Below are 12,595 nucleotides of genomic sequence, written 5' to 3'. Positions count from 1 at the left end.
ATAATTACATGAATGTATCAGTGTATTGATCATCAGATGAATTACGCAAACGCATGTACTGCGGTTCTCGGAGAGCGGCTGCTAAGGCCCAAACACGATTCATTAGGCAGCGGAAAATACATGGGATTTTGTGATATGCAGGTATCAGTAATACAAATATGTGCCGGTGGTTGACATCGGGAAAGCCTGACACACATAGCAGGACTCGTTGGTGTGATGTCGTGCTGTCCAATTGGCGAACTGCCATAAGGTGTTGTCATGTGGATGGGCTTGGACGGGTAACCCTGTCCCAAGCAGGGTGAGGAGTAGTAGAACGATGGCAGCCATACCGGTCACTGGCTGCGCTTTTCTCAAGAAGAGGTTGCTGTTCAGTCCCTCGCTGCTTCTCCCGACACTTCCTGCAATGTGGAGAATGTCCGAAGAGGCGGCACAGGAAGGTCTGAGGTGCGACTGAGGTCATCCACGGGCTTACTTAGACCATTCCCCCTCTTCAACTCTGTGGAAGAATAAGTTCTACCGATGGCCGTCAGTTCTTACTTCTGATCACTAGGACATATAAGAACACCACAGTTAATTATATATCTTTATAACAATTATCACTTTGGGGCATGTTTCAGTCGTCCGGCATGGATCCACTGTGGAAAGAGATCAGTTAATACAGCCGTACGAGTCACAGCGATCACGTCTGCAGGTTCACTGTATGGGGTGTCACCCAGGGGTGTTCCCATTTTGTCCAATCTTTTCACCAAGACTCGATCCCCTACCTTAAAGGGGTGAGTGTTTTTGGTCGGAATTGGGGGTTTCCTTGCATTTACCCGTGTCCAATAATCATCTAATGTTTGTAGCAACCCTGCAGCGTACTCGCTGAGATGCACATCTAGGTCCCCATACCCACAGCCTGTTTGCCTCGTCGCCATGGGAGGGGAAAGGGTCGCCCCATTACAAGTTCATACGGTGAGAGATGATCAAGGGCCACTTGTGCGGTCATTCGCATATCGGCGAGAACGAGTGGGAGAGCATGCAGCCAATTTTGGAGCCAGATGCGTGCATGGCTTTACGAATCTTGTCCTTTATCGCACGATTAGCTGCTCCACAATGCCTGATGATTGTGGGTGGTACGGAATATGGAAATGCCAATTGATTTTCAGCTCTTTGCACAGAAGTTGAGTGACCTTGAGGTGAATGGGGTTCCTTTATCAGAATCAATTCCTACAGGGATGCCATACCTAGGAATTATCTCAGTAGTTAGCTTTTGAACCATGACTCTAGCGTTTTCTTTGCTACAGGGAAAGCTTCTACCCACCGTGAAAATTTATCCACCATTACCAAAAGATATCTGAAAGGGCCCTGTCTTGGCATGTGTGAAATCGATCTGCCATTCCTGAAAAGGTGTCTCAGGGACGGAAGGTGTTGGTGTATGGCACCTGGTTTGGAGATGTTATTTTGTGCGCATGTCAAACACCTATCTAGAATATTGTTCACGTCTGTGTACAGGTGGTCTATACAGAAACTTTCAGTTAAGTCATGTAACACCCCTCTTCGTCCGCGGTGAGTGGGACCATGAAACTCATGGACGAGAAACGGAGTACAGTGACGTGGGAGGCAAAGACGACCCTGTCCATCTAGAACGATTGGGAGTCAGTAGCACCCTGACTCGTCCAAAATAGGCGATCAGCAGGTGAAGCGAAGCCTGCAGTGAAGAGAGGTCCATGTCAGGTAGAACAGCGCTGATCATGGTATTAACAGACACCATGGCTGGCGATAAATCTGGTGGCAGAGGGCGTGAGGCCGCAGCTTGCTTAGCCATGCGGTCGGCGAGACTATTACCCGCACCTCGTCTGTATCACCAGAGGAGTGCGCCTTAGTTTTACAATGGCCAACGAACGGGGCAGGTGGCAGGCAGTGATTAGATCTTGTAATAATGATGCGTGTGAAATGGGTTTGCCATCAGCAGTAGTGAAGCCCCGAGATTGCCAGATGCGGCCGAAATCGTGAGCTACCCCGAAGGCATAACGAGAGTCAGTATAAATTGTGACGTCAGTGTCTTCCGCGAGGACACAGGCGCGGGTAAGAGCGAAGAGTTCAGCAGCCTGTGCAGAAGAAAAGGAAGAGAGAAAGACTCAAGGACAGTGTTAGGCAGGCGACAAACAGCATAACCACAAAAATAAACACCATCACTAGGTTTGGAGCAGGAACCATCAACAAAAAGAACATCGCCTATCTGTAGGTGAACAGAGGATAGGTCAGGCGAATACTGGTGTCATTGACAATTTCGTGAGGCAATCATGGTCGGAGTCCCCATACAGTCATCCCGTGCATTAAGCAGGCGCTGTAGGGCGTGAGCTACAGTGTCATGAGAAGACGAGGGACGTATAGTTAACTGCTCAGTGGATACTTTAAAACCCTCTGCAGCCAGGTGCTTGAGTAGGGCCAGTGTACGCCTGGCAGGTGTCATAGTCGGTAGCAGTTACCAGGAGATCATCAGCGTACTGTAGAACCACTGAATCAGGGGGGAGACAGAGGCTCGACAGGGCGTTCTTGACCGTGGTCGCGAAGACCGCGGGGGAATCGATATACCCCTGTGGCAGCCTAGTCCACGTGTACTGCTGCCCCCTGTGTGTGAAGGCAAAGAGAGGCTGCGTCTCCTTCCCTACAGGAACACTGAAGAAAGCAGAACAGAGGTCAATCACAGAAAAGACTGTATGAGTACATGGAATTGAGGCTATGACGGAGGAGACGTCAGGGACAATTGGTGCGACTGGAATAATCAGTTCGTTTATTTTTCGCAGATCTTGGGTGAATCTCCACGAGCCATCTGGTTTTGGAACAGGATTAACCGGTGTGTTGTATGGGCTGACGCATGGGGTGACAACGCCCTGTTGCAAAAGAGAAGTCAAAATATAGTCAATGCCAGTAGTTTTTCAGGTGATAAAGGATATTGTTTAATAAACACAGGCGCCAAATGTTTAACCTTGGCCTCGTATGGAGGACACGAAACAAGACCTACCTCATCCTTATAATCAGCCCACAGGGAGGCCTCCACTGACAATAACACTGGAGGTAAGTCCTTGGTGTTAGTGACACATGAAACATTCACAGCCGCAATGTTATGAGGGAGGATAGTGTGAGAGAGCGCGTGAATGTCTGGTGAGGAATTATCTGCGGTCTGAACAAGCATATGAGAACCACTGAAAACAATCGAGAGTCCCAAGAGACCCATCAAATCACGGCCTAGTAGGTTGAAGGGGCAATCAGGCATGTAGACAAAAGAGTGTGTGAAAATTAGAGAAGGATCAGAAGGACAGGAAACAGCTAGTGGGGGAGTGAAAGAGGAAGTGAATGGAACCCCATCAATTCCCACAGAGTTAGCAGACCGTGTTGATAAAGGCCCTTCATAAGTCTTCCCCATAGAAGATAAGGTGGCTCCTGTGTCTAGCAGAAAGAGATAAGAATTGTCTGCTACAATTAGAGTTAGCACAGGAAGCTTTTCATTGCCTGGGGAAGTGAAGGAAAGATGCAACATAGAAACGGCCGGGGTCTCATGACTCTGTAGGCAGCCCTATTGTGAGGGAGGTGGAGGATAAGAGGAGCGCTGGCAACCTTGAGTTGGGACCTGTTGGTTACCCTGACTCTGTGGTCCAGAACTCCCTTGTTCATCCCACTGTTTCTTCCTGCACTCTCGCCTCCAATGCCCCTCCTTCCCGCAATAGTGGCACCTCCCTGGCTTACGCCCACCCTGGTTCCTTCCTACAGTCCTACCCCTCCCATTTCTATTGGGCGGGGGATAGGCTGAGGCCACCGACAAACAGCCCTGATTCTTTTTAACCTCTAGTAAACCGTCCCCTTCCAGCGTTCTAACCTTTTCCCTGCTGCCCGCACGGTCAGATTGTTTCTATCACTCCAATGATGCTTTAATGCGTCTTGGATTTCAGGACGACAGTTAGACAAAAGGTAGACAGGAAAAGTGGGTTAGGTTGCTGTGGTTTTAGTTCCAGCCTCCAAGGTGTTGCCACACCTGACTGAATCGTGACCAAAAGCAGAGGTCAATTCACCCTTTTCTTGTTTACTATTAGTAACCTGAGATAGATCACGATTAGCCTGTTTGATTGATAACAAATATTTTGTTAATTGATCCTTTAACATTGTCAGGGCGTCTGGATCATCTTTCCAGAACAAGGTGGATCTTACCCGTGTTGTTTTCTTCTTTCTACGCGGCCTTACTCCTTCTTCTGCTCCTCCTGCCGCCTCTCCCCCCTCCTCCTCCTCCTTTATCTCCTCATTAACTACTTCGTCATTCGGATATTTTAACACCGGGACGTGTCCAAGCAAACTATCCTCGTCATAACTATCGCCTAGTTTACTTTGCAAGATGAATCTATAATCTGCGCCAGTCAGCTGACAGTTACGAACTTTTGATTAACATATCGACAAAAGGCAGAGGTTTATCGGGGGAGGGCAAGAGACTAATGATATCTTTCAGAGCAGATGGTGAAGGCGGAGTAACCTGTACTCCTGAGGGTTTAGCTACCCATACACATGCTGCATTCCACGGGGGAGGATCGGGAAGCGTCCCAGCATCGGGACCAACATCATCAGGGTCACTGTCATCGTCTGAGCTGTCAGAGCTAGAGTCGGAACTGGAATCACTAGATTCCTCGTCCTTGGGTTTCTTTTTTAGCCCCTTCTTTGGGTTTTTCTTGGCTGATGTTTCTCCTGCGTCGGAGACCTTCATCGCGGCTAGCGATGGATACATATTAGCCACTGGAGGTGGTTTGGGGTTACGGTCAGGCGCATTGGGCAATACCTTTTTTCCCTTCCCCGAATAAGGCGGCGGTTTAGCGAGAGAAATGGAGAGTGGTATGGGAGTTAAAAGACCAGAATCCTTTGGGGTCCTGGGTTTTGGAATACCCTTCAATACTCTTTTTGGAGTGTAAATGTTTTTGTGTTCGTCCCAGATTTTCTTCATCTCATACCATCGCCCATAACATTCCCGCATCTAACCGAGATTCCATTGTGGATCTCCGATTCGTTCATAAATCATGCGATACGCGGAGGCTAAATACCCTGGATCAAATGTACCTCTCTGGGGTAAGGTGGAATCTGAGGGGTTGCCTCAGTCCAACCAGCTAAATTGTCAAGATAAGGAGTAACGAGTATGTTAGACCACAACGTTGCATCCAAACAGAAGGCATCTCTCCAGGCTCAGGCTTAGGGTATGAGTTTCCCATTTTAAAATACTAACATCAATACTTAATGGCAATACAGGCAAGAGACACAGAGAGAATATTTTCCTTTTTGTTTTACAGCGCGCTCTGCCCAGTAACTATAATACTGAGGTCCTCCTTCCTTTCAGGGGCTATACAGGAATACCCTAATCCTATACCTGCTCAGTAATACCAACACTGAGGTCTACCTTCCCCTGAAGGAGATATCCTAGTCCAAATACTGCCAACCAGGTAGTCAATCAAACATGTCTTACCTGGTCGAGAGTATCACGTCGGGGTCACCAAATTGTAAGAAAGATGCCCTGCCCTCTCGTCTGTGTCTCTTCTCGGCAAGGCCTTAGGAGCTCCGGAGCAATGACAGAACAACCCACACGATTAAAATCAAGTCTGGTTTATTCAATCCCACTGCTCAAAGGACTGGGCCGCACGGCCGGGTAGATATACACATCAGTCCAAGCCATAGTGCGTAGGAAAGGCGGGGACACAGACAGAGTTATCGTGTGTTGACAGAGATAGTCAGAAACATATGTGCGTAAGAAAATATGTGCGTAAGCAAAGGAACAGGATGTGCTTACAGCTATCGGCTAGCTGAATGCCCTTGGTCTTCTATCATCCTGTTCACGCGATATCACAAAATGTACAGGACAGCAAAGACATAAACATCTAAGTCAGAATATGCGAGGTCAAAATAAGACAGTCTACAGAGGCTATTACAAAATACTTTTCCACAGGATCCACCAAATTGAGACTGTGTCTGTCCCCCAAGCGAAACCAAAATATAGGAATTCTCAGAAAGTCTGTTTTGGTAACCTGATTAACATTAAATTAAATAGGACTAAATGTACAGCCAGCACCTCTGATCTAAAGATAGGATTGCTGAATATTAGATCTCTCACATCAAAAGCGCTTACTATAAACGAAATTATTACCGACCAGGAGTTTACTATAATGTGTTTGACAGAAACGTGGATTAAACCAAATGAATATGTAGCATTAAATGAGTCCTCCTGGGTATAGTTACATACACCAACCCCGTCTAAATGGCAGAGGAGGTGGAGTCGCAGCTATTTATAATAATAATCTAAACATCACAAAAAAGACTAAACACAAATGTAAAACATTTAAAGTTTTTTACACCAGCATAAAATATTCAGTGTCCGAAAGCAGGTCCAGTCAGTCAATTCCACTAATTATTATTTATAGACCCCCAGGGCCCTACTCTGATTTTCTCATAGAATTTGCAGATTTCATCACAAATTTAGTTACTTCTTTAGACAAAGCATTAATTATTGGTGACTTTAATATTCATTTTGATCATCAGGAAGACTCCTTAAGAGCAGCAGGTGTGTCCATTCTAGATTCAGTTGGAATTAATCAGAATGTTTTAGGACCCACTCATAGTGGTGGACATCAACACAGTAGTATTTACACCGACATCAACACCGTAGAACTGAATAAAAAGGATAAATATACAAAATACATTTAGTTACAAAGAAAAACATTAAATTTAGACATAAAACAGAAAATAACCAAAATATATGAATACTTAATTGTGAAAGTGCCACCTTGTGGACATGTCATAGTACAAAAGGAATGTTTATGACTGCAGATACACTCCCACCATCACACAAAGTGTGATTCTTAAAATAAGTTATTAATGGATACTCAAGTAATCAACTGTAAGCTTATAACATTTAGAAGTATTTTACATGCATGAATTATATACAATTTAACACTCTTATCGAACTTAAGTCATTATTCAGCTTCAAGTAATAACACTGTTTTGTGTATGGGTCTTTCTAGATAGACTGGCTTACTCGTGCGTGCACCCTTGCTATCTAGTGTAGCGTCACTCACAAGAAGTTTCAGTTTTCTAACTCTGCCATCATTTCCAGGGAAGACTTCTATCACCTTGGCTAGCTTCCACTGATTTCGTGGTGCTAAGTCATCTTGGAGCAGGACAATATCATTTGGTTTGGTGTTTCTTCTGTTCTTATTCCATTTACTCCTCTGTTGCAAGTTCAGAAGATATTCCTTTCTTCACCTTGTCCAAAACTCGTTTGCAAGAAACTGAACTCTCTTTCATCTCTTCCGAAGATAGACATCCTCTTTCACAAATACTCCTGGAGTGGTGCAATGATGCTGGATTTCATTGTTAGTATGTGATTCGGACTCAATGGTTCTGGTCCCATGGGATCATTGATGTTTTCCGAGGCTAATGGTCGACCATTCACAATCGCCATTGTCTCATACATAAAAGTTCTTAAAGAGGAAGTGTCTAATCTTGTCGCATACTGGTCCAGGACAGCTGTTAGCACACTCCTTACAGTCCGAATCTGTCTTTCCCAAACACTACCCATATGACTGGAGGCAGGCGGGTTCATGATGAAGGTACAGCCTAATTCCTTCAAGTATTCTTGATCCATTCCCTTCATCAATTCCAGGAACTCTCTTTTTGCACCATTGAAGTTGCTACCTTGGTCACTGTGAAGTTGACTTACATTGCCACGTATAGAAATAAAGCAACGCAGTGCATTAAGGAATGCATCAGTACTAAGATCATCTAGTACTTCAAGGTGAACTGCTCTTGAACACATGCAAGTAAACAGAAGACCATATTTCTTCAGCTCTTTCCTTCCTTCTTTAATATAAAATGGTCCAAAACAGTCCATACCACTGTAAGTAAATGGAGGTGTAGTTTCCATCCTCTCAGGTGGCAAATCGCCCATCCTTTGTTCCTGATTACACTTTCTCAACTTCCTGCACTTGTTGCACTTGTAAATGAGAGATGACACTTCACTACTGCATCCTAGAATCCAAAACCCATTTGAACGGATTTCATTGATGGTCATTCCACGACCTTGATGATGCACCTTTTCATGGAAGTGTTTTATGAGTGGACGAGATACATGATGCCCCTTTGGAAGAATGACTGGGCGTTTGACATGTGGGTGTAGTTCTGCCTGTGACAATCTTCCTCCCACCCTTAGGGTATCATGGTCATCAACAAAAGGACTTAATTTGTGCAGTTGGTAGGCATGATTTGAATTAACATCCTTTCCTTGTATGAGAGACTTAATTTCATTACTGAACGATTCTTCTTGGACTAGGTGAATTATAAATAGTTCAGCCTCTCTCCTTTCTTCCAGTGTTGTGGATTCATTGGAATTTTGTATCAAACCTTTAGCATGCTTTGCGCAACGTTTGAGTCTTGCTATGGCTTTCACTAGTCTCTTCCAATCTGAAAACCGTTGAAGACAATCTGATAAAGACTTCTCTTTCTTTACCTGTGTTGAAAGAACTTGTGCCCTTTTGAGCTCTGGGTCTCCTTCATCAACTTCTTCCACCTTAATGTTCTCTTCAGGGAGTTCTCTTTGCCAAAGAAAACTTGGCCCAGTAAACCAGTTTAATCTTATGAGTTCGCTTGCAAAAAGCCCACGAGAGGCATGATCAGCTGGGTTTTCATCTGAGGCAACATATCAACACACTGACTAGGCTCAGTGCGTGACCGTATTTGCTGAATTCGATTGGCTACAAATACATGGAACCGTTTTGCATCATTGTTAATATAGACAAGAACAACTTTAGAGTCAGTCTAGTAGTATTCACGGATACCCTCCAACTCTAATTCTCCTTTGAGCAAATCCCCAGTTCTTGTGGCTACAACTGCAGCTGTAAGCTCCAATCTTGGGATTGTTGTAACCTTTGTTGGGGCAACCCTTGATTTTCCCATAACGAGTGAACAGTGGACTTCTCCAGACCCTGTCACAGTTCTGAGGTAAAAACATATTCCATAGCCTGTCATGCTGGCATCTGAGAAATGGTGTAACTCATTTTGCTGGACATCTTTAAATGTTGATGGGACATAACAACGTGGTATCTTTAACATTGACAGGTTAGGGAGGTCTTGCAGCCAAGCTTCCCAATATGGCTTGAGTTTATCAGGAAGTGATTCGTCCCAGCCCATCTTGTCCTGACACATCCTTTGTAGGGTTCTTTTCCCAACTAAAATGAAGGGAGCAACGAATCCAAGAGGATCAAAAATAGTAGCTACCGTAGATAGCATTCCTCTTCTAGTGGACGGATTTTCCTTTAGTAACACTCCAAAGTGAAACATGTCCGAAGCTACACACCATTTAACTCCAAGTGCCCTTTCCATTTTAGGTTCTCCTAGGTCCAAATCAAAGGCGGTTACACCCTCAGAACACTCTTCCTTTGGGATTGTTGCAATCACCCTTTTGCTGTTGGTGATGAATTTGTGCAAGTGGAGATTTCCAGTTTGACAAAGTTCTCTGGCTTCCTTCACAAGTTGGATAGCTTCATCATCTGAGTTTACACTTGCTAAGCCATCGTCAACATAAAAATTACGTTGTATGAAATTTACCGTAGCTTGATCAAATTTGCCTTCACCTTTTGCAGCAAGATGCTTGAGCCCGAAGTTTGCACATCCAGGTGAGGAGGCCGCACCAAACAAGTGAACTTTCATGCGATAAACAGATGGTTGAGCTTCCATGTTGCCATCTTCCCACCACAGGAACCTAAGGTAGTCTCGATCCTTTGAAGCAACATAAAACTGGTGAAACATACGCTCCACATCACACATTATGGCCACCTGACTCAAAGACCTTGAGAATATCTGTAGAAGTGATTTCCTTAACCTTGTTCCTACACACAAAGTGAACTTCAGACTTGAGTTTGTGAGATGGTTCAACAACTTGCTTGACAATGATCCTATGACTCACACCAATTTCATCTTCATAGTCATCATGGTAGTCATTGTATCCAATGATACTCCAACCCAACACAGATCTTTGTGCAAAAGGCTGATCTTCTTTACCGCAGATAACATCTCTGGGGAGTAAAGCTTGAGGACAATTATAGCCGACTAACAATCCAACTTCGCAAGTTTAGGAGACATTTGATCTGCCAGATGCTCTAGATGAGGCCAGTTTTTTGCAGTCTCACATGTGAGTATATGAGATTTGTTCGCCGGTATGTAGTCTCTAGTGTAAGTAGTTGGGAGTTTGATTCTCACTTCAGACCTAATGCCTCTTAGTTGAAGACCATTCAGTTTTTGACTGGATACAACCTTTGTTTTGGAAGTTATTGTAGAAATCTTGAGCTTCACAGATTCCTTCTTGATGTTAAGTGTTTCAGCTGTATCCTTTAGGATAAACGTAGTGTCGCTTTGAGTATCAAGCAAGGCGTACACAAGAATCTCTTTCTCTGGTTCAGCTGTGGTTGACGTATAAACTGGAATAATTGATGAGGTATGAGTGATATTTCTTTCTTGGATTACTCTGTTTGAAGTCACTGACTTGACTCCTTTATTGTTTGCAGCTCGGCTGTTCTTCCTACAGGGCTTTGGATTTCATTTGACTGCTCTTGGATGACCTTGACTCTTGGACCTGAGTATTTGTTTTCACGATCTTGGTGAAGACATGTAGGATGAGACTTTCCACTTTTGTCACACAAACTTCTGGCAGTACAGCTCTTGGAATTATGGCCTGTCTTAAGACAGCCAAAGCACAGCCTTTCTGATTGTACAAATTTCACTCTTTCTTCTACTGGTTTTTCCATAATCTTTCGACACCTATGGAGAGAGTGACCGTATCTTTTACAAAAGGCACACAAAACACCAGTCCTTTCACTAGAATTAGTGGCGAATGTCTTTGCTCCTGAGCTGCGATTCCGTTGAAACTTACAATGCTCCGGATCGGTTTGCTTAGACCTTTCTTGTTCTGCTGGCTTAATTGCTTGAAGTGAGGTGATGGGATTGCATGCAATTCTTGCTTCTTTGTTGAGAAATTCGACAAAGTATTTGAAATCTGGAAATCTTTTATATTCATCTTAAAACTCTGTGACTGCTCTGTTCCAACGAGAACTTAACCACTCTGGTAATTTGGCTAACATCCTTTGATTCTCGACACAATCATTCAGAACTTGTAAACCTTGAACATAAGGCATGGCTGATTCAACACTTCTTAGGAAGTCTACAAACTCATGAAGATCTTTGGTGTCTTTGCTAGCGATCTTATGCCACGACTGTATCTTGTCACGATATGACTTGCCAACTAGGAATGGATTTCCGAATCGGTCATCGAGTGTGTTCCAAGCAGCAATATAAGCGGCTTCTGTTCCCACCATGAAATGCCCTTCAATAGCGCTCTTGGCCGGACCACTGACATACTTGCGTAAAAAGAAAAGCTTTTCTTGGGCTGGCAAGTTCTTACGATCAATTGTACTTTCTTTCGGCTTCTCCCGTTAGGGGTCGCCACAGCGGATCCTCCGCACTTTTTGATTTGGCACATGTTTTACGCTGGATGCCCTTCCTAACGCAACCCTCCCCAATTTATCCGGGCTTGGGACCGGCACTGAGAGTGGCTGGGGATGGTTCCTGACCGAATCGAACCCGGGTCGCAGCGGTGAGAGCGCTGCATCTTAACCACTAGACCACCAGGGGACCTTAAGATCAATTAATGCCTGAAAAGAGAGTTTCCAGTCATTAAACCTTAAAGGATCACCTGAGAACCTTACAGGTTCTGGAATCGGTATCCTATTGGCAGTAATCGCTTCAGCGAGAGCTCTTACAAGATCAGTACCAGATTCATTAGAAGCAGGAGATGATTGAGGAATGCAAGTCTTGGTGTCTGAATCATTCTGAGGAAGGGTAATGTGATTTACAGCAGAAGTAACTTGAGTAGGTATGAATGGTGAAGACAGAGAAATAGGAACACTTGGGTGAGAATCATGTGGCCTTTGTTGAAGAGTCAGAGCAGAATAAGATTCTCCCTCATCACCTTTAATGCTTTCAGCATAAACTTGCTGCCTTGCTTGTGCCGCGTTGTGCCTTTTTAGTTCCTCCAATCGTTCCACCTCCTTCCTCTTTTCTTCCACCTTCATTTTCCTAGCGGTGCTGTCTGAAATAAATTGAGCTCTTTTCCTTGCATTCTCTGCTTCTGTTTCCTTCTCTTGAGCTTCTCTTTCAGCGCTTAACCTTTGGTCTTCTGCCTCAATGTTTCTGATTTCTTCCTCATATTGATGTTGCGTTTTCATAATTTTAATCACCTCTTGTATGGCTGCCACTTCAGCTGCTGCCTCTTGTTGTCTCTGTAGTGAATCATGTGAGGCCTGACTCTTAGAAACAGATCTTTTCCTACTAGAAGTTGCTAAAATAATACTGGACACTGTGGCTTCAAACACTGAATCCGACTCGGGCCAGGGTACGTCTTTAGGATCTTCATTTAGAAACCGCTGAGCTTTCGTATTAGCAATGCCAGTAATGGAGAGGCATGTGTCATTTTTCCTCCTTGTTTCTGTTTCAGGGCTTGTGATGCTTCTTATCTTCTCATAGAGATGATCAACCTCTG

At 44.4% G+C, this 12,595-nt stretch overlaps 1 protein-coding gene across 1 annotated transcript; it reads right to left on the bottom strand.

Annotated features, from left to right (window-relative positions):
* Positions 1-2,396: 2,396 nt before the first annotated feature.
* On the bottom strand, positions 2,397-4,996 carry LOC124389593. Its single transcript, XM_046854957.1, has 3 exons — positions 4,465-4,996; positions 4,189-4,409; positions 2,397-2,876 (listed from the first exon to the last, which is right to left on the bottom strand). Exons 1-3 carry the CDS (start codon positions 4,994-4,996, stop codon positions 2,397-2,399), a joined length of 1,233 nt encoding a protein of 410 aa, XP_046710913.1.
* Positions 4,997-12,595: the final 7,599 nt, after the last annotated feature.

The sequence above is a fragment of the Silurus meridionalis genome, chromosome 8 (assembly GCF_014805685.1).
Source record: "Silurus meridionalis isolate SWU-2019-XX chromosome 8, ASM1480568v1, whole genome shotgun sequence".
Lineage (NCBI taxonomy): Eukaryota > Metazoa > Chordata > Actinopteri > Siluriformes > Siluridae > Silurus > Silurus meridionalis.
The sequence above is the reverse complement of the archived record's forward strand: the minus strand, read 5'-3'. Positions and strand labels throughout refer to the sequence as shown.